We start from the raw sequence: 25,375 nt of genomic DNA on the forward strand, positions 1-25,375 counted from the left end.
GTCTGAGCGCTGAAGGGCGACTGAGCTCTTCTTCGTGTGAGCCAGTCTGCGTGAGCCACCCTTCCCTGACTCGCTCACTCCTGCTCCCAGGCTGAGGACGGAATCCCCGCTTCAGCTGAGTGTGAGGCTAGCTCTTTTTCTAATGGCAGGACTGTGGTGGGGTATAGAAATCTGCCTCCAGGTACTTCCTGCCCCCTTAGGAAGTGTATACAACTATTCTACAGTAACCCATGACTCTTAGGAAGGTCGGGGATGCCCTGGTGACTCAGTGCTTAAGGAACCTGCCTGCCAGTGCAGGAGCCACAGGAAACCCAGGTTCTATCCCTGGGTCAGGAAAAGCCCCTGGAGGAAGGCATGGCAACCCACTGCAGTATTCTTGCCTGGAGAATCCCAGGGACAGAGGAGCCTGGCAGTCTGCAGTTCGTGGGGTCACAAAGAGTCAGGCACAACTGGGCATACACGCTTACAAAGGTTAGTATTAGAGTTAGAAAGGCTTTCTTGTTGTTCTTAAGGATCTAGGGAAGATTAGAAAAATGCTTTACAGGGAATTCCCTGGCAGTCCAGTGGTTGGGACTCTTGATTCTGCTGCTGGAGGCCTGGGTTCAATCCCTGATAATGGCACTAAGATCCTGCCAGCCATGTGGCATGGCCAAATAAAGAGAGAAAGAAAACCAACGTTTTATAAACGCCAATCTGGTAACCCCAGAAGTGTTTTTGCTATTATGGCATGACCACATCTGTCTTCAGTGATGTGGCTTCTTGACTTCTGCCGTGCTGGCTGCATCTAATGGCTGTGGGCTTGTGACGTCATCACACTGCAGATGTCTTTTCTCAGCTCTGGTCATCAAACTGCACTGAAACTGCATTTTGAACAGCCTGTGTCTGATAAAATTCTACGTTGTTTTTATTTTTTATTTTTTGCCCACATCGTGCAGGATCTTTCCTGACCAGGGATCGAATTTATGCACCCTGCCTTGGGAACTATGGGACCGCCAGGGGAGTCCTCGACTTTTGTTTTTTTATTGTAAATATTTTAAAGTATTTTTAAACAGATTAAAAAATAATAATAAAAACACCCTTAAGGAAATGTGGCAGACTTGTTTTTGTCCAAGAATGGGGAGAGACACAGCCTATGGTGATTCTGATAAGGCCATTATGCAGAGACCTGTTTATGAATAAATGATCTGAATCTACACTTCAGTCCACTGAATCAACTGAAATCCACCACCGTCCACTTAAAGCTGGGCCCACGTCACTTTGGGCTTCTTATCTAGTGTGATTCCTCTTGAGCTCTAAATGTTGGATTTGGAAAATGCTTGGCATCATCCTTGGTCTTTATTTCAGAAAGCATCCTGGGATGGCACGGGCCCAAGTCGCACTCCACAGAGCAGCTGAAAAATGGGACACTTGGCTCCTTGCCATCAGCCAGCGCCAGCATCACCTGGGCCATTTTACCCAACTCCACGGAGGACGAGCAAGCCTTCCCGCCAGAGCCAGAGCCAGAGCCAGAGGTAAGCCGCCTGTCCTCTCTAGCACCGTGTACGGCTTGTGTTAGTGCTTGCTGGGAAAGAGAGTAATTATATTTGTAACTTGCTCATCTCAGGATTTTAAGAGGAGACCAGCGATAAAATGGAAGCATCACTCGGGGAGACAAAATCACCCCCGAGCACGCCTGTTCTGCTGCCTGGCAGCTGCAGTGGGCGAATTATGATGCAACCGATGGGGAATCTCCTATTTTCATTGAAATGGAAGTTATTTTCATATTGAGCAGGAGAGATTCTAACACACCCACGGACGTGACGCCTGTTGACGTGATGGGAGCAGTTACAATATATTATATCACTCCCTAAAATAGCGGCTTCTTTGTGTTGGTTGTGCTAATACCGTGAGCGCCTGCCTTCCACGCTCACTCCCCGCATGCTACAGGACCGGGTGAGCCCACGGGCAGTGGCTGGGGCTCTTCCAGGCGCTGCACTGCAGCCCAGGTCCAGGGACGAGCAGCTCTGTCTACCTCAGCGCCCAGCCAGACCCCCACAGGCTCCCCGGGCCCTGTGACCTGCCTGCACGATGCTCCTTGCCGCTGAGTGGCAGCTGGAGAGAAGCCAAATGCAGCCTGCCTTTTGTTTGTTTCTCCCGTGTCACGAGTGAATTTCTGTTTTCTCTGTTTCTTTGGATGCACGTTTCCTGTTGACATGATCTCGTGAACTGGGCTGGGACCTACTGTAACCATGTGTTAGAGGTAGTTCTTCATTTCAGTGGAAATCACTTTGGCTTCAGAATTCTAGAACAAGATCTATTTTGTAAGGGTGCAAGCCCCAAAGTGGCATCTTGGATCAAATGGTCTTGGTCCTCCGTTGGCATTTTTCTCCCAGCTTCACGTGGTTCTTTTCTCCAAGGGTGACTAAAGGGCCTAGGTCTTCCAGAGGCAGGGTTAGCCTGCCCACAGAGTATTTCATCAGCATCTGTAAGGTGACTTCACAGATGATGAAATGATAGGGGATGTGAGATTTTGAAAGGCCTTTGCCTCTGGCCATGCACCGAGTTTCAGGTGGGGAACACTTGCAGCTGACATGTAAGTTGCCTCACAAGGTAAGTTGGCAGCTGAGAGGATGATCGGAACTTGGCGTTGGGTAGCTCTTTTGAGAGCCTTGGGTGGTCACGTTTGAGGAGGGGTACTTTGCTGCTAAGGGGCTGAGAACTCCAGTCCCTTCCATTCCATTGGGAAAGAAGCTTTGGGACTTCACACCATAATACACATACTTAAAACTTGCTCTAGAAAGAAATGAAAAGAGAAATTCTTAGATCTTCAGAAATAATTGTTTAAATCCTGTGCACAGCAGCATCACGGAAACCCTAGCAGACTGTCATCTAATAAGCTTTTAAAAAAAAGATTTTATTTATTTATTGAAGTTTAGTTGATTTATAGTGTGTTAATTTGTGCTGTACAGCAAAGTGATTCAGTTATACATAATCCTTTTATAAAATATTCTTTTCCATTATGGTTTATCACAGGATATTGAATATATCAGTAGTCCCTTGTGCTATACAGGGTTATAGGATCTTGTTGGTTATCCATTCCGTAAAAGAGTTTGCATCTGCCAACACCAACCTCCCCAGTCTCTCAGTCCCCAGTACCCCCCGCCTTGCCGACTACAAGTCTGTTCTCTGTGCCCATGAGTCTATTTGTGAGAGGTTCGTTTGTATCATATTTTAGATTCCACAGGTAGGTGATATCATATGGTATTTGTCTTTCTCCTTCTGACTTACTTCACTTAATGTAATAATCTCTAGTTGTGTGTGTGTGTGTGTATATATATATATAATTATAATTATATATATCATGGAATACTAGTCAGCCTTAAAGAATGAGCAACATGGATGCAGCTAGAGGTTATTACACACACACACGTGTGTGTGTGTCTGTGGTGTGTGTATCCTTTCTGCATTCATCTGTCAATGGATATTTAGGCTGTTTCCATGAACACTGGGGTGCAGGCATTTGAATTAGAGCCATGTCTGGATATTTGCCTAGGAGTGAGATAGCTGGATCATGTGGTAATTCTGTTTTTAGTGTTTTTTTGAGGAACCTCAGTAGTGTTTTCCACTGTGACTGCACCAGCTTACATTCCAAACAACAGTGTAGGAGGGTTCCCTTTTCTCTACATCTTCTCTAGCATTTGTTATTTGTAGACTTTTTAAAGATAGTCATTCTGACCAGTGTGAGGTAGTACTTCGTGGTAGTTTTGATTTGCATTTCTTTAATAATTAGCTTACTCCTTGGAAGGAAAGTTATGACCAACCTAGACAGCATATTAAAAAGCAGAGACAAAAAAAAAGAAAAGCAGAGACATTACTTTGTCAATAAAGGTCTGTCTCGTCAAGGCTATGGTTTTTCCAGTAGTCATGTATGGATGTGAGAGTTGGACTATAAAGAAAGCTGAGTGCCAAAGAATTGATGCTTTCGAACTGTGGTTTTGGAAAAGACTGTTGAGAGGCCCTTGGACTGCAAGGAGATCCAACCACTCCATCCTAAACGAGATCAGTCCTGAGTGTTCATTGGAAGGACTGACATTGAAGCTGAAACTCCAATCCTTTGGCCACCTGATGCGAAGAGCTGACTCATCTGAAAAGACCCTGATGCTGGGAAAGATTGAGGGCTGGAGGAGAAGGGGATGACAGAGCATGAGATGGTTGGATGGCATCACAGACTCAGTGGACGAGTTTGGGTGAACTCCATGAGTCGGTGATTTACAGGGAGGCCTGGCGTCCATGGGGTCTCCGAGAGTCAGACCACGACTGAGAGAGTGAACTGAACTGAATAATTAGTGGCCTTGAGCCTCTCTTCATGTTCCCGTTGGCCGTCTCTGTGTTCTAGGAGAAATGTCTGTTTGGTAACCTAATTAGCTGATTATCAGGGCTGCTGGCATTCTGCATTCTGAGTTCTTCCCTGCCTGTGTGCTGCTTTCCCATGGGTGCTTCCTGTAACTCCAGAGTTTGAGAGATCTGGTTGTTTTTTTAAACACAAAGTTATTGCCCACTTTGCTTTCCGGTCAGTAGCACAGGCGGACGATAGTATATCATTATCCCTATGAAATAACTAGCTCTGAAGTTCAACTTAAATATACCTTGAAGGAGAAGCATTCAGGAGAACTTTCCCCCCTGAAGTTAGGGACAATCATTAATTTCTTGTTGTCACTTTTGCCCTTATTCTTGTTGTGGGCCCAGTAGGAGATATTGTCTGGTAATCCCTTATGGCAGGGAAGACTTACGGGCTGTGATGTGGGTGTGATGGTTTTCCGAGAAGGAAGGATTAAGAGTTCTTTTGCAAAGCCTTCCCTCATGTTTTCCAGTAACGCCTCTGGTAGATGATTTTTGCAACCCAAACAGCTAGTGTTGGCTGGACGCTGTTTTTATTTTAGGCCACTGTGCTTTGTCTTTTACTGTTGTGAGAATTGAAGAAGCTAGCGTCAGCCACCCAATGCTGTTCTTGTCAGAAAAAGGATGTTTCCATTGTCTCCCTTTTGTATAATTTTGGAGAAACAACCCAGAAGAAGTGAAGTGAAATTCCTGAAGGCTAAAAAGTTCCTTATGAGAAAGTTCCTTATCCCTTATGATATTGAGAATATAGTTACGAAGCAGGTGGTCACCGGGAGACTAGGAATTGTAGCTACTGTGATGCTTTAGACAAATATGTTCTTCTGGCTTATTGTTGTGATCATGTTCGGTCTTTAGGAGCGTAAGTTAGGATATAAACACTCCAATGTATATTTATGGTGTTTGTTTTATTATTTTTTGGCCATATTGTATGGCACACGGGATCTTTATTCCCCACCAGGGATTGAACCCATGCCCTCTGAGGTGGAAGTGCGGGATCTCTGGACCGCCAGGAAAGTCCCTGTTCGTGTCTTTTTATGCCATCAAGGAATTCACTTCAGTTCAGTCGCTCAGTTGTGTCCAACTCTTTGCGACCCCATGAATCGCAGCATGCCAGGCCTCCCTGTCCATCACCAACTCCCGGAATTCACTCAGATTCGCGTCCATCGAGTCAGTGATGCCATCCAGCCATCTCATCCTTTGTCGTCCCCTTCTCCTTCTGCCCCCAATCCCTCCCAGCATCAAAGTCTTTTCCAATGAGTCAACTCTTCCCATGAGGTGGCCAAAGTACATCAAGCAATTAACTCAATCCAATTCCCATCCAACACAGACTGGGCATCCTCCAGGTCAGTTCTGATGCTGTCCACCAGGAGGAGGCGCCAGATGGCACAGGCGAAGGGCTCAGACTGCGAGACTGAGCCCCGCCTTCCACCAGATGCCAGTCACAAGTCCAGGTTGTCACCTGTGCTTCTGACCAACGGGCTATGGATTGGAGAGTGCTGTCCTTCTCTCAGGTGTGATGAATTTGCTAGAGTGGCTCACAGAACTCAGAAACATTTACCGGTTTCCTACGGAAGGATGTCATTCAGAAACAGAAGGAAAAAAAGCTCAGGGCAAGGTCTGTAGGGAGGAGCTTGGAGCTTTGCTGCCCCTCTGAGCGTACGTGCGCCTCCTTGCACCCCACCTATTCACCTGTCAGGGTGTTCTCTGAACCCTTTAGAGGTTTTATGGAGGTCTCATTGCATAGGCAAGAGTAAAGAAATTCTTGGCCACTGATGATTCTCCAGTGATTAAAGCACCTCCAGCTCCTCTCCCCTCCCTGGAGACAAGGGCATGGGACTGAAAACTCCAACCCTCTCATCACAGAGTGTCAGCCCCTCGGACAACCATCTCCCATCCTTAAGTGACCAGGGGCTTACAAAAGTCACTCATTAACATAACAAATGACACGTTTAAAGCTCTCATTTCTTAGGAAATTCTGAGGGTTTGAGGAACTCTGTGCCAGAAATAGAGACAAAAAGCAAATGTACATTTCTTACCCTAAATCACAATTTCACACTCCCCTCCCCTGGTTCTGGCTTACCATAAAACAACTTACACGTATCTGGAAATGAATGCATTTTCAAGCTCAGTCTGTTTCGTTCTCAACAGAACAGGTCTCAGAGCAGTGTGTATTTAATAACGTGAGTTACAAGAAAGTCATGGTTGGCCTTGTTATCAAATGCAGTGATCTCAAAATTTTATTCTGCTGGGGCTGGAACTAACTAAATGTGAAAATGAAATATTCTCACATAATGAAGCAAGTTAGGATCTTGGTTTCCCCTGTTAGTAGAATGATAATTCAACTCTCTTAACGTGTTTGAAATGTTCAGTTTAGACAGAAAAAGGTTTTGGTTGTGCTTTCTTTGTCGAAGTACACCTTGTTTTAGGACAGGAGAAGGGGAGACGTTGGGCCTGGTGCTCTTGACTTTTATCCACCCTCTGGACCGAAAACCCACCAGCTCAAGCCCAGGTCCCCAGGTCCTTTGCTCTTTCACAGTGAGGTCTCTAAACGCATGGCGGTTTCCTCGGTGCATTTGTGTGGGAGCTGGAAGCTGAGATGGGGCCCATATCCCTTCTGCTGGTGTAACTGGTGGTCAGGGTCATGCAGGGATGTGTTCAGAGGCAGGTGCAGTGGTCAGAACTCTGTTCAGTCCCCCTGCACTGGCGGGAGAGGCTGCTGAAGCCGCCGCCGCAGCAGCAGCAGCATCCAGATCCTGGGGTCAGGGCCACCTGCAGTGCTGGCTCTTGAGTTAAAAAGCCTAAGGGGGGGGGGGGGGGGTTATGTTCCTCCAGACCAGTGGCACTGTACATACCCAGTTCCTGTATCACATCCCTTCCTGAGCAAAACACCTGAAGTGGTTTCCATTCCCAGCACTGGGTCTGGACTGGTCGGGTGGTTGTTGAAGTAAGGAAGCAGAGGATGGCATGGGGGCAATCCTGGATGCTGACCCATCTTTCTAGAGCAGGGGTCCCCAGCCTCTAGGATCTAGGGCCTGATGATCTGAGGTGGAGCTGATGTAGTAATAATAGAAATGCAGTGCCCAATCAATGGAGTGCTCTGGAGTCATCCTGAAACCACCTCCCACCTCCACCCCAATCCCCGGTCCATGGAAAAATTGTCTTTCATGGATCTGGCCCCTGGTGCCAAAAAGATTGGGGACTGCTGTTCTAAATAATATATCTGAGGGGTAAAACCCCTCATTTGTCCTAAAAGTCAGGTTTATAGAGGTATAATTCATAAATAATAAAACTCACCCCTTTAAAAATGCAGTTTTATCGCTTCTGTCCTTTGATTTGTTACAGCAGTTCCATCACTTTCCAAGATTCCCTTGGGTTCCTGTTTATTTAGCTCCTCTGGTCCCTGGTGAGCACTCACCTGTCTTCCTTGCATGTAGTTTTGCCTTTTTCGGAACACCCATCTAAATGGAGTCGTGCGGTCTGTATTCACGAGTCTGGCTTCCTTTGTTGGGCATATCACTGGAGGTGTTTATTTGGTGCCCAGACACCTACCCCTGGCCTGGAGAGGAACTGGAGCGGCATCTTGCTAATCCCCCGCTGTGGCTTCCCAGGTGGTGCTGGAGGTAAAGAACCCACCTGCCAGTGCAGGAGACATGAAAGGCTTGGGTTCAGTCTCTGGGTCGGGAAGGTCCCTGGAGGAGGGGATGGGAACCCACTCCAGTATTCTTCCCTGGGGAATCCCATGGACAGAGGAGCCTGGCGGGCTGCAGTCCACAGGGTCACAAAGAGTCGGACACGACTGAGCAACTTAGCACACACGCACGGGTACCTTCAGTGGAAAGTCCTGATGCCGTGTCTCAGGCGCATGCTGTCAGCGCCTGTCAGCCCTGGGTTGACTGTTTCATTAGAGCACTTTGCTTGGTGAATCATCTGCCTCGAAGTGGCAGCACTGCCATCAAGAGACCATGTGCCCTGCATCCCCCAAGTCTAGCAGGTCCAGAAAGAACTTCTCCTGACGTCCCTACTAAGGACTGGATCAGCATATAAGTTAGCTAAGTGGGCTCTGGTTAGAAAATGGCAGAATTGAATTTTCAAGTGCTTCTGTCATAAATCCCTCCTTCTCTAATGAAGGGTACTGTCTTGCCAATGAGGGGAAGAGACAGATATAAAAGATTTAGCTGAATGCTGGCTCAAGAAGAATTGTCATGCCCTTGGTTGAACTGTCATTTTTAGCCCAGAACTTTTGAACCACTCACTTAACATAGAAGGCTGTCAGTTTTGAAAGACTCTGAATTTCAAGTTGAAGCCTGACCAGTCTAATCTCAAGCCATTTTGATGATGTTTTACGCCTCACCTCCACAATGCATCAGTGTATAGGTATGTGTAGATTTGAGCATAAGGATAAGGCATGGGATGGTGATAGATTTTTCAAGATAAGGTGGTATGCTATTTTGATCGTTTGGATGATTTTTTTAACTAAGTTATTATTGTGGCTGTGCTGGCTCTTTGCTGCTGTCCCCGGGCTTTCTCTAGTTGCGGTGATTGGGGACTGCTCTTCGATGCAGTGGGGCGTGTGGGCTGCTCATCGCAGGAGCTTCTCTTGTTGCAGAGCCTGGGGTCTAGAGTGCAGGCTTCAGTGGTTGCAGCTCACAGGCTCAGGTGCCTTGTGGCGTGTGGGATGTTCTCAGACCAAGGATCAAACCTGTGTCCCCTGCACTAGTACACAGATTCTTAACCCCTGGACCATCAGGGAAGTCCTGGATAATTCTCTTAGCATACATTTTCAACCTTGAAGATTTGTTCAAAATGTTTGACACACATTTGTTTGTTATCAACTGTTTGACCAGGGACTGAGACAGCTAACCCATCGTCATAATGGTGGGAAATTGCTTTTGTGATTTCTGTGATAGGTCCGCAAAGGTTAATGGTTGCTCTGTAGGAAATGTTGTCGACCATGTCCAGACTTTGTAACAAGAAAGTTCACGGGTGACATGATCACCTGTTTTCTACTCCATTCTCCTTCCTCAGTCAGGGAGTTTAACCGCATCAAACTTTCCGGATCCTGTAGAACACTTTTTTCCTCTGTGAACCATGCCTTTGAATCACTAAATCTCAGAATAGTCTTTAGGGGTCCAGTAGCTACTCCCCAGACTGGAGTGAGTTACTGGCTTGCCAAGAGTCACAGGACTGATGAGAAGTAAAGGCAAGGTGGAAGTCTGGACTTCTTTATCCCCAGCCAATGCCCTTTCCTATAGACCACACCATTTCCTGTGTCCAGAGGGAATCTTCACCTGCAGGTAACAGAGAACCCAATTAGAAGCTCAAGCAGTGACAGCGTTTAATTTTCTCACACAATTGGACTTCTGCCGACAGCGGTCATGGGTTTGTTGCAGTCAGTCCTGATGCCCTTGAAGATACAGGCGGTTAGAAAATGGTATGCAGGTTCCTCAGAAACAAAAAGACTAAACCCGGAACTACTGTCTGATCCAGCGATCCCACTGTGTGTCTTTATCCAGAAGCACTGCAATCAGGATCTTGAAATGTTTACACTCCAGTGTTCGTTTATTTCAGCTTTGTTCCTGAATAGCCACACAAGGTGGGAACAACCTAAATGGATGAATGAACAAGGACAATGTGGTGTATGGATACAGTGGGTTGTTAGCCAGCCTTAGAAAAGGGGTGAGCCTTCAGGACATTATGCTAAGTGAAATATGCCATAGAAGGACAAATACATGATTCCACGCATAGGAAGTATCTAAAGTTATCAGACTCATAGAAACAGGAAGTAGGATGATGGTGGCTGGGGTAGAGGGGGATGGAGAGTTTGTTCTCCAGTGAGTAGAGAGTTCCATTTGTACGAGATGAAGGGTTTGGAGGGCCGCTGTGCAGCCGTGTGCATGTAACTAACACCAACCATACTGTACACTTCAGCATTTGTTATGAGAGTAGGTCTTGTGAGTCCTTTATGATGCAAAACATCAGTTACCTCTTTTAAAAAAATAAAAATAAAAACAGGTCTCTTCCATTATTCTTGAGTTAGTTTTTCATCCCGGTGCTTGTCATGGTAGTGGTGTGCCAGCTACAGTCCCAAGCATCAGAAACCCATGGCATTCCTTTAGAATGTGGGACGAGATGAAGGCTTCCCCAGGATGCTCCATACGGGAAGGGAGGCCCCAGCACAGTTTTCCTGTATGTCCCAACCAGAAGTAGATCCCCCCGGGGCCCCACCCAAGAGCTATAACTCGAGGCTGGCACCTGGGTTTCCACGGCTGCTCTAGAGTAATCAGCCACCCTCTGTGGCTGTGGAGGAGGGTGCTGAATCACAGTCAGTCTCGAGTCCTAGGTGGCCCCACACTGGGCCCCGTTAGCAGGGGAGAAGTGGGGAGAGCCTTGGGGTGTGGAGATAGTGTGACTGGACCCCCCAAAGTGCTGCTTCTTCCTGCAGCACTTGTCTGCAGCTTCTATAAGACTTTTCCAGCCCTACCATTTCATCTCATAGGCCAAGTTCTTTGACGAGTGAACATGAAAGGTCCGTCTGTACCGTTCATGTGCTGAGGGCATCTCTCCCTGTCCTCATCTCTGTCCCTTGCTCTCTCTAGGAGTCTGGATGCCCCAACAGAAAGTCTAGGGACTTCCCTGGCGGTCCAGTGGTTGAGACTTTGTGCTCCCAGTGCAGGGGGCATGGGTTCCATCCCTGGCCGTGAAACTGAGATCTCACATGCCATGCAGCATGGCCAAAAACCTAAAAAAAGAAGTAAGTCTAACCGCTGAGTGGCACGTGAGTTATCAATGCTGCTGTAATAAGAGATTCATTAATGACCAGCGTCCTGGCCTCCCTAAGTGAAGGCCCGCCTACTCATTAGTCCGTTCATCGTGATTGGCCTTGACCTGTCCAACACGTACTAGATGGTGGTGGTGATATGCGGAACTCTTACTATGACCGTTTCAGAAGATCCATGCAGGGCATTCCAGTTTAGGTCCTTCATTATAGGAAAGAGCAGTGGGTTTTAATCATCTGGATTTTTTCTTCTCCTCTTCCGGCTGTAGGTCTGCAGAGACGGCAGTCCATCCACTCTGCAAATGTAGAAGATACGCCTCCTAGTTACCAGACCCTCAGGACTTAGAAATCAGAAGGGTCCCGGTTGTTGCTTGTGTTGAAGATAGATCCTTCCCTCATAAGTTTGCTGTGTCCCAATATAGTAAGATAGTAATTATTCATCTTCTTGGTTGTTTGTTCATCAAACACTAATTGAGCTACTATGTGGTGACATTGAATGGAAGACTCCTTAGTTTAGCAGATTTCATAGCTCAGTGCTGTGAGCTAAATCGTACCCAGGTAGCCAGCACAAGAGACTTAAGAGGTGCAGGTTTGATCCCTGGGTTGGGAAGATCCCCTGGAGGAAGGCATGGCAGCCCACTCCAGTATTCTTGCCTGGACAATCCCATGGACAGAGAAGGCTGGTGTGCTACGATCCACAGGGTTGCAAAGAGTTGGACATGACTGAAGTGACTTGGTCCGCACGAGCTAAGTCATATACTACCTTCCCTACAAGTTCATATGTTGAGGACCTAACCCCTAGTAGGACTGTTTCTGAGAGTCCTTAGGAAGCAGTTAAGGCTAAATGAGGTCATGTGGGTGGAGCTCTAACCCAAGAGGATTCTCTCTGACTCCACCCTGGGAGGACGCGGCGGGAGGCAGCCGTCTGCAAACCAAGAAGAGAGCCCTCATCAGAACCCAGCCGTGCTGGCCCCTCATCTTGGACTTCCAGCCTCTAGAACTGTGAGAAAATAAACTCCTATTGTTTAACCCAACCCAGTCTGTGGACTTTTGTTTGCCCAAGCTAAGACACTCAGCTTATTAACTCCATGCTTTTCTCACAATAGTCACAATTATTTTTCGCTTTTTTTACCTTGAGATTAGAAGCAGGAGAGAGGGTTTTTAGCGCAGTGATGTTTCCAGGTTAGTTTGCCAGCACTGGGGGGGCTCTGGGGTCTGGGGCTGTGGGCTGCCTCTGGCCCGTGGCAGTTACGATGACCGTGTGTGGGCTGCGTGGCGTCTGGTGATGCTCTCATAGGATCCGATTGGTGTTCCTCACGTGGCTGAGAGCTCCTGCTGTTAAAAAAAAAAAAAAAAAGTTTTTCTGTCTTCTTAACAATCAACAGCAAACATAACCATCACGCACAAACCTAAGCTCTGTGCACGTCTTTCGAGGGCTTCTTGATGAGCTCTCAGAGGCTACCAGATACAGCAGTGTCATTTCCTGAGCAGCTTTGGGGGGAGTTTTTGTTACTTTTTCAAGGATTTGTTCCTCCCTTCTTTCCTTTTCCTTTTTTCTCCTCTCCCTTCTAGTGGGTGATAGTAAAGTTTTGTTTTCTTGGCTGGTGTTGCTTTCATAAGAGCAGGTGGAATACACTCGGAGGTCCCCAGCCACACCTCCTTAGGGGCTGCTAGGGTGTGTCTGGGGCTTGAACCAGTGGGTGCAGCCCTGAAACAAGCTGGTCTGCGGCGGGCCTCCCTCCCCTCCCCTCCCCTCCCCTCCCCTCCCCTCCCCCCCCCTCCCCTCCCCTCCCCCCAGGCCACTGTGGCTTTGTGACATAAACACCCACCAGAGTGTTGAGGATGTAGCCGCCGTGGATTTGCCAGTTGTGAGCTGGAGCTATATGAAAAAATCAGCACCAAGTGGTATAATCTCTTCTGTCCTGCAGCAGCCCCCAAAGGATTAAGTGCTTTGAAACTGGTGAATGAAAAGGGCTTAGAATTATGCAGTGTTTCCTGTGGGTTTCTCCCCTTCTCCCCTCCCCCTCCTCCCTCTCCCCACCCCTCCTCTCCTCCTCTCCACTCTCCCCTCCTCATCCCCCACTTCTCCCCTCTCTCCTCCTCCTCTTTGCCTTCCTGCCAGTCCTGTGGCCACAAAAAGGGAAAGCCTGACCTGAACCAGACGTGAAGAGTGGAAGAGAGTGTATGCAGGTGGTATGAGTATTTTTAGTGTCCTGTTGTTTCGGGTTTATTTATTCTCTTCCTAGCCAGGTGGCCCCAAATTTCACAACTCCCTCCGCTTTCCCGCTGGCCTGCCTTGCCCTGTGAAGTGCTACCAGCAGAAAGAAGCTCTTCACCATCTGCCTGGCTTACATTTTTATTTGCCCACGATGAATAACTCTTCCCAGGGTGATTTATATGCCCCCTCTGATGATGTTCACTTTCCGGAGATGGGAAGTCGATGCTCAGAGATTTATGATCTTGGGAAAACAATGTTATAGAAGAAACGAGGAAAGCCTTTTCTCACATCCACTTCGGGCTCTGCCTGAATTAATCAATGAGTTCTTGGATCCCTTTTGCGATGTGAAATTGAGTTTTGTAGATGGATTATGGGGCCGTGTGGCACAGGGACTGCCTCTGTGCTGTACTGTAATTCTAAATTCTAAATTTTGGGGTAATGATGAAAGATGAGCAGCTCACCAGAGCAGAGACCGTGTGTGTGTATGCGAATGAAATTGTCTAAGTTCTGGTAGATTTCCCTCCGTCCGGATATAGGACTCAAACGACCGCCGCTCTGACGCTGGATCCTACTTGACCGGCAGCTCTTTGGCTGTCCGTCCTGGTCCCAAAGCTCTCCTTGTCCCTGTAGATTTTAGAGCAGCAGGGGTCAAGCAGGTGGGCTTTGTGAGGTGACAGGTGTCACGTGACACCTGGCGCCACCATCTTCTTTCTCCTCTGGGAACAGTTTGTAGTCATCGCCTACCCAAAACCCTGACCTCCACTTCTCTGCCGTTCTCCGCCTGCAGCTGGCTCGTTAGACACGGAACTGTCCTCCGTCACATGTGGCTCTTTCTATTGGCTTCAGTAATCCCAGCCAGTGACCTCATCACTAATCAGTATAAGAAGAGGGACAGACACACAGCCATTTGGAGGAAAAAGAAACCATAACATTTTTGGAGATGAAGTTAAACCTGAGTGAGAACACTGTCAATTGTTAAAGCCCTAGAACAGTCCTTCAGATTGCCCCCAAATCTCTTTTCCTTGATCTTATCAGAATTGCTTTCCATGAAAGAGAATAAGCAATGTATAGACCTTGATTGCCTTTAAGCAATGCTGCAAGGCATCAGATCTTAGAGTGGGTCTATAGTATTTAGCCCACACTCTGAAAGAGTTTTGTGGGTCATTCTGGAAATGGACCCCACCATGAATGACATTCTTTTTTGGAAAATGTGTTTCAGACTCCAAATATCTTCTTTTCACTGGCTTGTGGACTAAAATGCAGGGCCAACTTGTAGTTTTGTTTTAAAAATTTATATAACTGGGGGAGAAAACAACCCCTTTGGGGAACATGAGGTTTTCTTATAGTGACTGGAACCAGTTTCCCACACTGAAGTGAGAAAAGAAATGCAAGCAACAGAAAGGGACTGCTCGTTGCTTTGCCGGCCTTTTTGTTTCATTATGGTGCATTTTTAGAGCTAAAAACTTTATTTAGGATGAAATCTTATGTAGAAATTCCCAGAATGAGGAAACACCCACCCATGTTACATGCTGTTTTGTGAACTCAGTGGGCCTTCACCAGAAGAGGGGAGAAGTGAGGTTAGATGGCACAGTGGCTTCTTCCTGAGCCTTAACGGAAGCCCTTTATAAAGCAGCAGCAGGCCCATCTCACAGAAGCAGGCTCTTTGTGTATGTATGTATGTATGTGTATGTGTGTATATATATATATATATATATGTATATATATATATTTTTTTAGAACGCAGATTCCTGGTAGAATGTAAGAGACAAAACAATAACTGAGAAGGGGAGATCCTCTTTTTGATAGTCTGGCTGTTGAGATGAATAAAAATTGTTTCAGAGCTGAAGGAGTGTTTTGGAGAGGTGAGGTTAGATGTTTGCATGCCTAGATCATAGGACCGAAGCTAGCACTCTGTCTTCTCTTGGGCATTCTGGTCTAGGGTTGATGTCAGGTTGAGCCATCCCTTGATGCAGAGGGGCAGGTGTTAGTTAGCACGATGTGTCTTTAGGGTCCCCTCTGTGGAGGCTGGCAGAGTTGATTGGACCCCAGTCCGTTTATTTACTGGTTTTGAGAACGTGGGCATGTCAGTGATCACTGGTAATGATCGTAGTAATTTCCTGGTGGAAATGTCCTGAGAACCAGTTGAGACAGCGCCTTGTCAGTGTTCAGCTCTGTGCCTTGCACTTAGTAGGTACTCACTAGTCTAAGTCAGTCCCTGTTCAGATCGTCTTTGACCTGCCTCTCTTATCCCTGGATGTAGATACAAGTTGAGAAACCCCTCCGAGCATTTGTTGTTAAGCGAGTTTGAGTTCTTCACACGAGATTCATTTCTCTTACGTCATTTTCCTAAAGAATAGTCTGGGTGTAAATGATGAGAGATGTATCTATTTATATGGTGACCCCGATTTACAAAGGTCCTCCACTTATTCAAATATGGCTTCTCCAGCTGATTGAAGAAATTATGAAGGCACTTTTGTTGCAGGTCAGGCCTCTTGCCAGGCTCCTCACCGAGGAAGTCCGAAAGCTATCCATCCAGCTGCAGAGTGGGCCCAGCTCCCTGGGCGTCTGGAAGATGTGCTGACTTTCACCCCCCAGCCTTGCTCAGCAGAGGAAGTCGGGAGTGTAGAGAAATAAAGGAAATCTTACGGGGACTGGATTAGTTTTGTATTGCTGCTGTAACACATGGCCACAGACGTGACAGCGTGTAAAGCACAAGTATACCGTCTTGGAGTTTTGCAGGTTAGAAGTCTGACACAGGCCTCGGTGGAGTAAAGCCCAGGTGTCAGCAGGATGGCATTCCTTTCTGGAGGGAGGCTCTAGGGTGAACCTGTTCCCGTGGCTCTTCCAGTTTCTAGAGGCCGCCTGCCGTCTTGGCTTGTGGCCTCTTTCTCCCATCTTTTTTAAAAACGATTTTTTCTGTGGCTGCACGGATTTTTCTCTCGTGACAAGCGGGGGCTACTGTCCAGTCATGGTGTGTGGCCTCAGTAGTTGTGGCCTCGGGTTTCATTGCCCAGTGGCGTGTGGAATCTCCCAGACCAGAGATCGAACTCGTTTTCCCTGTATTGGCAGGTGGATTCCTATCCACTCTACCGCCAGGGAAGACCCCTTCCTCTGTCTTCAGGGCCAGAGACCTTACATCTCTTTGACTCTGCTTCCATACTCGTATCGCTCTTCCACTTTCAAGGATCCTGTGGTTACATTGAACCCACCCAGATAACATAGGACAGTCTGCCTACTTTAAGATCAGCTGATGAGTACTCTTTGATTCCCCACTGCCTAACAATAATAACCTAGCACAGTTAATAGCCGAACACAGTCGAGTCCTGATTACTAGAACAGAACATCTTTGGGCCATTATTCAGCCTACACAGCAGGCAAGTTGGTTGGCAGTCACCAAATACATTAGACAAACCAAGGAAATGAAACTGGGATCGACCTCTGGCTTGAAGTAGAGCCAGTGGTTAAATTGCTCCCTTTAAGGAAAGCAGTCCGCTCAGCTGGATGCATTATCGGGAGAAAAGTGACTGGCTTTGCTTTTTGTACACAGTGAAGCTTTTCCAAAGTGGCTTTTTCCAGCCTGTCCCTGCTCCCCTCCCCCCACTCCCACTGCTCCAAGGAGCCTCAGAATTAAGTCAGATGTGACCCATGAGGTCATCATTGACAGTTCACACAGTTCAGAGCTTGTCAGTGGGAGGAGGAGGACTTGAAAAATTACTGTGAAACAGCATAATTGTTCCATAAATACAGCATAGGATTTGTAGGAAGTTGGAAATGCTCACTATTTCTTCCTTCCAACACGACCACCTGCAAGGAGCTGCTCTCTCTTCTGGGGACTCTGTTTGCAGAGCAAACATACATACTTTAAACAGTTTTTACAGCAGTGGAATCACACTATAGATAACATGGCTCTTTCATTTTTAACAATAGACCATAGGTATATTGTTTGCATTCCTTTTAACAGCCGCAAAGCATTCAAGTCTGTGTCTCATAATTCATGGAATCACATACCGTAATTTATCAATATTTAACCAATTTAGTCAGCCAGACTCCACGAGAGACCTTCAGATTGTCCAGTTTCTTTTACAAGTAGTGCTTGACACATATTTGGCACACTAATGCACAGATGTCTTATATAGAGAAGCTGTCTAGTAGTGAAATTTAAGTGGAATTCAGCCAGCATATGTGGGAATTGAAACTGTTGCAAAGTGTTACCAAATTGTTCTCCAAGACTCAGCCAAATTTACCCTCTCACATTGTGTGAGGGCTGCTACTGTCCTGTTCTTTTGCCATTAGAAATGAGTAGCAAGGTCTTGTTTTCTTACCGGTGCTTTTTAAGAAGAAAAATGGTTTCTTGTTTAATTTCTGTTTTTATAATTATGGATGAAGTTAAGGATATGCTTCACGTATTTATTAGCCCTTTGTATTTCTCTTGCTTTTAATGTTTTAGTCACAGCCTTTGTATTTTTTTTTAGTTCAGTTGGACTTTCTAATCAGTGTTCTATAAGAATCCTTTTTGTATTAAGCCAATCAATCCTTCATTGTGTGGGAAAAATGTTTTGCCCTCCTCTTGGGTGTACTTTGAGTGCTAAGACATGAGGATCACAGTCATCGTTACAGTAGCCAGCATAAAACTTGACCCCGTGGAGGAGCCCTTCCTTGAGTCAGTTTGAGAGTCAGATTCCCTTTACATCCTTTCATAACTCAGCACTCATTTCAGAAGACTTTTGTGTACTGCCGTGTTGCAGTGTTTGTGGTGGCAATTGTGTAGGGAAGCTCGACATTATGGGAATGTACTTGAGCTGCTGTGTATACCCATCCTTCCTGGAAACATCATCTGTGAGAATCAAGCGTCCTGTCATGGAGAGCATGGTCCTCCTGCCCGCGGAGCTTCTCCCGGGGCCCCTGACCTACTTGGAGGCAGAAGTCAAAATGAGTAGCCGTCATTCTGCAAGTGCTCCTGGCTTTGACCCTTCATCTCCAGCCACCGTTGATTGTTGCTGGTTTTAAGGCAGTTTCTTTCAGGGTCTTTTCTCAAAAATGTATTTATTTGGCTATACTAGGTCTTCGTTGCAGCACTCAGGATCTTCAGCCGCTACATTTTGAACTCTGAGTTGTGGTATGTGGGATCTAGTTCCCTGACCCCTTGCCTAGGAAGCACAGGGTCTTCGTCACTTGGACTACCAAAGAAGTCCCTTAAGACAGTTTTATGCAGGATACTTATCAAGTTGAAAAAAAAAAAAAAACCAATAGTTTTATTTCTCAGAAAATGAAGCACATAATGTCAGAAGTTAAACTTTTTTTTCTTTCTTTTTTTTTTTTTTAGTTCTGAAGACATTGGATGGTAGCATGGTAAAATATTCAGTTAAATATCAATTTCAAATAAGGTATCATCTACCACAGGGTACTTTTAAACTCGCATGAGGGATGTGTTTCATGATCATGCTTTACGAATGGGATGAAGATTTATCGTTCAGGAATAGAGCATTTATCAAACGTCTATCCAAGTGATAGGAAGCCTAGCTTTGAGAGTCATTGCAGGGCTCTGTTATGCTGGAGAAATGGAAATTCTGTGCCTCAGAATGGTCTTAAAAAGAATTAGTGTTTAAAAGAGTGTGGGTCCTACCTGAGACATTCATACCTTAAATTTCACTGTGGTCTTTTTGTGCTAATATTGTATTTTAGAGAAGTATAGTCGATTTACAATGTGTTAACTTCTGCTATACAGCAAAGGGATTCAGTTACACTTATGTGTGTTATTTCTCATATTCTTCCCCTTATGGTTTATCACAGGATATTGAATATAGTTCCCTGTGCTGTGCAGAGACCTTGTTTACGCTTCCTGTATAGACTAGTTTGCATCTGCTAAGCCCCCACTCCCGACCCTTCCTGCCCTCCCTCCCCTTCGGCAGCCACGAGTCTGCTTCTGTGTCTTGTGAGTCCGTTTCCATCTCACGGGTACGTTCATTTGTGCATCATACTTTAAGTTCCGCATGTGAGTGATGTCATAGGGTCTTTTGTCTTCCGCTGTCTGATTTGCTCGGTCATCCCCAGGCCCCTCCATGCTGCTGCCATTTCATTTTCTGTGGCTGAGTCGTGTTCCATTATATATAATACACAGCATCTTCTGGATCCATCTTCTGGACAGAGGTTGTTTCCATGTCTTGGCTGTTGTAAATAGTGCTTCTGTGAACTTTGGGGTGCATGTATCTTTTTGAAATCTGGTTTTAAACCCACAGTCCTAATCATGAATAGCTCGCACCCTGCAGTTTTCTCATTCCTCTGGGATGGTTACGACAGTCTCACACGTTTTCCCTTGAAGTTTCCACTGAATGAAGCGTTTGAAAGTGGGGCAAGGCAGAGTATGATACTGTGATGGTTTTTAAAGGAGAAGATGTAGTAAAGCCTCATTGGGATTTTATGGCAGTGGAATAATGTGGAAAAATGAACTGTTGCAGTTACCCTCTTAGATCCCGAGTATCAGTTCCCATTCAGATAAAAATATAGGGAAACCTTCTTTAATAAGATCTATCACAGTGGCTAGAAAAATAGTTGTACAAAATGCAAATTAAAAAGCAGAGAAAATGCCAGCTATTTGAGCCAAAGTGAATTGAGTGGGATTTAGAGACTGGAGCATCGCTGGAGGCTTATTGGCACTTCCTCACTGCAGAGTTAAGAGCTGTGGTGGTCTTGTTTCTGGTTTATTCTTTTTCTTCCCCCGACCCCCCAAAAAAACCCTAGATGGAGCCTATTTTCTCGCAGATGCTTTTCCCTTAGTTTATTAGTTTTTATAGAAATCAGGACATGATAGATGTACACCAGGGACTTTTTAAAAAATGGATGGATTTTATTTATTTATTTATTTGGCCTCACTGTGCAGCATGTGGGCTCCTAGTTCCCCAACCAGGGATCGAACCTGTGCCCCCTGCCCTGGACGCGTGGAGTCTCAACCCCTGGACCTCCAGGGAAGCCCCCTAGAGACTTTCTAAGAGAAGCAAAGAGTCTAAAATTGCCCAAGCTTCAGATTATTTCTAAAATTTCTAGCTCCCCCGCAAATGGTGTCCCTGGTGACCTGGACAGAGTGTTATCTTCAGAACAGTTTAATGAGCTTTGCCTTTCCCATTCACGATGCGATCCCATTTTACCTGCAAAGGAAATAAATGCCTCTTGCTTCTAATGACTCAGACGCAAGTCTTTAGTTTGTGGGACCACCAGTTACCTCCTGTGGCTTATCACCCCCTCCCCAAATTTTCACTGTGTGTGCTGTGTGCTCACTCAGTCGTGTCCGACTCTTTGTGACCCCAAGGACTGTAGCCCACCAGGCTCCTCTGTCCACGGGCATTCCCAGGCAAGAATACTGGAGTGCAATGCCATTTCCTCCTCCAGGGGATCTTCCTGACGCAGGGATCGAACCCAGTTTACTCCATTGCAGGCAGATTCTTTACCCACTGAGCCACCTGGGAAATTTTCCCTGGAGAGAATCAACTGGGAGTTTTCAGGTGAGAGACAGAAATGATGAAATTGGACAGATACAGTCCTGAGTCAGCATTAAATGAACACCTGCTGTAGCCACTGATGGTCTTCCAGTCCAAGCTTATGACTTTCTCATCCAGCTTTTGGGTCTTTGAGAAAAATTTCCAGGACCTGGTCTAATGTTGAGAAATATAATTTCCTTCTTCAACTTGTGCCTACCTGAGATTTGGGGGAAAGTTGTCCGTGTGTCCATGATTGGATCCTGTGTCCACACTGAGCTCTCAGGATTAAGCTTGGAAAGGCGTTAGAGACCGTGACGCACTTCCTGCTACCGGCTTTCCTGGGGCCCAGCCCTCCAGCATGCCTGCTGCTCTTCTGGGCTGGTCCTTGGAGTCCCTCTGGCCTTTCATCATGGCAGCGGTGCTTTCCTCAAGTGCTAACGTGTGTCCAAATCACTTCGGGGCTCGGGAACCCTCAGGCTCTGCAGGGGGAGGGGCGGAGGCAAGGCGTGTTCAGGGGGTACAGAGCTTCAGTTTCACAAGATGAAAAAGTTCCAGAAATTTATTGCCCAATAACATGAATAGACTTGATACAGCTGAACCATACACTTAATAACAGTTAAGACGTTGAACAAGTAGCCGGATGTGTAAAGTGATTTTCCATAACTATGCAGTAAGGCCTGTACATTGCATCATATATTAATTCTGCTTTGATTCAAAAATAGCATCAAAACGCAAACAGAACACAGGGCTGGGCACCTGTCCCCAGAGTTCCTGGTTCTGAAAGTCTGGGATAGGACCCAGACTTTGCATTTCTTTCTTTTTTTTTCTTTTATTAAGCATTTTTTGGGGGAAGTGGGCTGCGCTGGATCTTCTTTGCTACATGTGGGCTTTCTCTAGTTGCAGCAAGCAGGGGCTGCTCCCTAGCTGCAGTGTGTGGGTGTCTCATTGCAAAGTGTAGACTCTAGGAACTCAGGCCTCAGTAGTTGTGGCACGCAACTTACTTAGTTGCCCCGAGGCATCTGGGATCTATCCGAACCAGGAATTGGCCCACCGGGGATGTCCCAGACCTGGCATTTCCATCAAGTTCCTGGTGATGCTGGGGCTGCAGGTTGGAGACAGTGTGTTAGGCAGGCCAGATCCCGAGCTCCCCCCGAATCCATCCTGCACCCTGTCCTAGCTCGGTGTCTTTCTTCTGCATCCCTGCCTTGGAGGCTGAGCCCATGGCTGTGCATAATTTGCAGGAAAAGCTAGGTGATGCATCAGTTAGCAGCATCAAGGGTAGAGTCTGGAACAGCCACTCCGGGGGCGCCATCGAGTCTAGGCTCCCGGGTTCACTTTCTGAATAGAGGTGCTTACCCTCGGCCGGGTCAGAAGTCCGTCATACAGCACAGAGCACAAATCAGTAACTGTGGATGTAGAAAGTCAGAATTCTGTCCTCCATGTGCATCTGTGGTTGGGACAGAAGCAAATCATAGAGGGTAGAACTCCTTGAAGTTCGTAGTTACAGAATCATTTTCTATCACCCACCTGCCCCTCCCCCCCCAATGCCATACATCATTCCATCACCTTTTCGTTTGGGCGATGAAGGCCCTTGTAAAATTGTTCTTCTGTGCTTCAGTCGGCATTTTAGATTTTTCAAACGATCTGTTCTCACTGAGCTTTTTGTTGTGAAAATGTTAAGACAGGCACAGCGGTAGCCTGTGAATGACCCTGGGGAGGCTTCCATGTGGGGTTTTAGAGGAGAGAGGGAGTCCTTCGGCCCCAGGATCATCAGTGCCTTCGTCAGGACACGTGTGCTCTTGCCGCAGAGAAATAACTAACGCTGGCACCCCAGAAATGAGTTGGGAGGACATTCACTGTGAAGCCTGCTGCAGTGATGAACATGTTTTCTTTGCGCACCGACCAGTAGGGAAGCCACCAGCCACCTGTGGCTGCCAGGTACTCACAGTGAGGCTGGGTAAAGTGTGTTTCGTTTGAATTAATTCCCGTATCTGCTTAGTGCTGGTGGCTACCACGTCAAGCAGGGTGAGTCTAGGCTGGAGGAGGGTCAGGTGAGCAGCAGGAGGGGGTGTGAGAAAGGGGGTCTGGGGGAGGAAGGCCCCAAATGCTGGGCTGAGAGAGTAGATCATTGTCTCTGGGCAGTGGGAGACTTTAAACAGAGAAGCGGGTGTTCAGGGAAGAACGTTCTAGTGGTGCCAGACGAGTGTGAGAGGAGGGGTCTGGAGCAGATGAGAGTCTGGGAAGAGCTGGGGTTCTGTGAGATGTGCCCAAGGCCCAGAGTGTGATGGCAGGGGGGTGTGTAAGCAGGGGGTTGTTGGGGTGCTGGGGAGGGGTCCGTGAGCCTGCAGGCTCAGCCTGGGTGACGGGGAGGATGGTGAGCGAAGCAGGGAAGGTGGGGTGCTGGGGGCCTTTGAGTTGCGTGTGGGCCTGGGAGGGGAGGAAAAATGCTGACGGCTCTTTTCCAGTCGCGTGATGCCACGTCTGAGTTCTCAAGCGCTGCTCTGCCATCCCTGGTTGGCTAACATAATGCCACCTGCGAGCATTGGGACCAGAGAGCCGCTGGTTCCACCTGCTGCCTCCAGGGCCCGCTTCTTCCCTCCTCCTGAACTGCCTGCCACCACCTTACTGCTCCCCACAGCTCCGGCAAGAGCTCCTGTTGACCCCACAGCTGGGAACTCAGCCCAGCCCCGGTCCACACAGGTCCAGGGGAGCCCGCCTCTCTCCTGTGCCTCCCACGGAGCCTGACAGGTCTGTCTGGATAAGGGAAGGGGCAGGGCATCCTCCGGCACCCCTACTGCTCTCCACGCTCCCTCACGCTGGGCCGCGGCTGCAGGAAGCTTCGAGAGTGGTTCTCGGTGCCCATCGGCCCTGTGACAGCCACACTGCTGCTTAGTTAAACAGGCCATCTCCCCAGGGACTGGGGTGTGTTCATCAGCCTCTCAGAGATCTTCAGTAGTTGCTCACTTGCAAAGGGGCGAGCCAAGTGTGTATTTATTCCTTCAAAGGGTATGTCAGTGTCAGTAGGTATGTCCTGTCTTTGTTGATAGAGAGACAGCGTGAATAAAACACAGCCTGGTTCCCGAGAGCGGGCCTCTTCTGCGGGGAGATGTGATCTGTCAGTATGGGATGCGATCCGTGCTGGGAGAGGGAACAGAGTTTGGGGGAGGGGGAGGTGGAGAGGACCACGAGGCTGTCACTCAGGTCAGGGGACACTCGAGTGAGACCTGAGAGGAGGGAGGGAGGGAGTCAGGCAGGAATCCGGGCCGGGGCGGGAGGCTGGTAACAGCAGGTGCAAAGGCCCTGAGGTAGGTGTGCACTGCACATGCCCGAGAAGCAGGAAGTGGATGGAGGGGCCCGAGGAGGGTGCGGGAGGGACGTGCTGGGAAGGAAGGAGAGAGAAGCAGGGGGGCCTCGTGGGCTTCAGGGAGGATTTTGATGTGGAAGGAAGCGAGGAGGGCTTTGAGCACTGGAGTCGGAGGATCTGCCTTATGACGGAAGATGCCTTCTGGCTGCCGAGAGGAGACAGGGCCATCGGGGCGGGGGCCCCAGAGACTGGCTGGAACGGGGGTGCAGTAAGTAAGTGAGGGTTGACAGTGGCCGGTGGCAGGGTATGGAGGCTGTAAGAGCAGTCAGCGCCGAGATGCGGCTTGTAGAGTTTGCCGGGCCGAGCGGTGTCGGGGGAACATGAGTAAGCGTGGGCTCGGGGGTGCTGCCAAGGCTTTCGGCTGAGAGCCTGGGAAAACAAAGTCAGCATGTTCTGAGCCACAGAGGGGCGCGGTTTGGAGGCGGGAGCTGAAAGGTGCCTTTCGGATGCGATACGTTGAGATGCCTGTTAATACGCTAGCTTTCTATTGCTGCTGTAATAAACCAGCACAGACTCATTGGTTTAAAACAATGGAAACTGGTCACCTGGTAGTTCCATAGGTCAGAAGTCCTAGACAGGTCTCACGGAGCTAAAATCAAGGGTTTTTTCTGGAAGTTGTAGGGGACACTCAGTTTCTTTCTTTGGCCATATCGCTTGCAGGATCTTAGCTCCCCCATCGAGGACTGGACGTGGGCTGTGGCAGTAAGAGCACCAAGTCCTGAGCACTGGAAAGTGAAGGTGTGAGTCGCTCAGTCGTGTCCGACTCTGCGACCCCAGGGACTGTAGCCCACCAGGCTTCTCTGTCCGTGGGATTCTCCAGGCAAGCATACTGGAGTGGGTTGCTGTGTCCTCCTCCAGGGGGTCTTCCCGACCTAGGGATCAAACCTGGGTCTCCTGCATAGCGGGCAGATTCTCTACCATCTGAGCCACCAGGGAAGCCACACCCTAACCACTGGGCCACCAGGGAGTTCCAGAGGCTCGGTTCCCTTGCCTCTTGCGGCTGCGAGAGGCTGCCTGTTTTCCTTGGCTCATGGCCCCGCTCCCCCATCCGCAGAGCCACCCGTGCTGTTTCTCTCTGACCAGTTCTGGGGACACCTCCTTCTGACCACAGCCAGTTGAAAGAGGCTTGCGTTTTAGGGATGATATCATTCTGTTGGATCCATCTGGAT

At 47.8% G+C, this 25,375-nt stretch overlaps 1 protein-coding gene across 1 annotated transcript in view; it reads left to right on the forward strand.

The window, feature by feature from the left end:
- OSBPL10 (oxysterol binding protein like 10) overlaps positions 1 to 25,375 on the forward strand; it is a 322,138-nt gene that overhangs the window by 248,999 nt on the left and 47,764 nt on the right. Inside the window, exon 6 of the mRNA XM_052637028.1 lies at positions 1,345 to 1,511. Within this exon, the coding sequence (XP_052492988.1) occupies positions 1,345 to 1,511 (167 nt within the window). The remainder of the gene's footprint in view (positions 1 to 1,344; positions 1,512 to 25,375) is intronic.

This window comes from Budorcas taxicolor, chromosome 1 (genome assembly GCF_023091745.1).
Source record: "Budorcas taxicolor isolate Tak-1 chromosome 1, Takin1.1, whole genome shotgun sequence".
Classification (NCBI taxonomy): Eukaryota; Metazoa; Chordata; class Mammalia; order Artiodactyla; family Bovidae; genus Budorcas; species Budorcas taxicolor.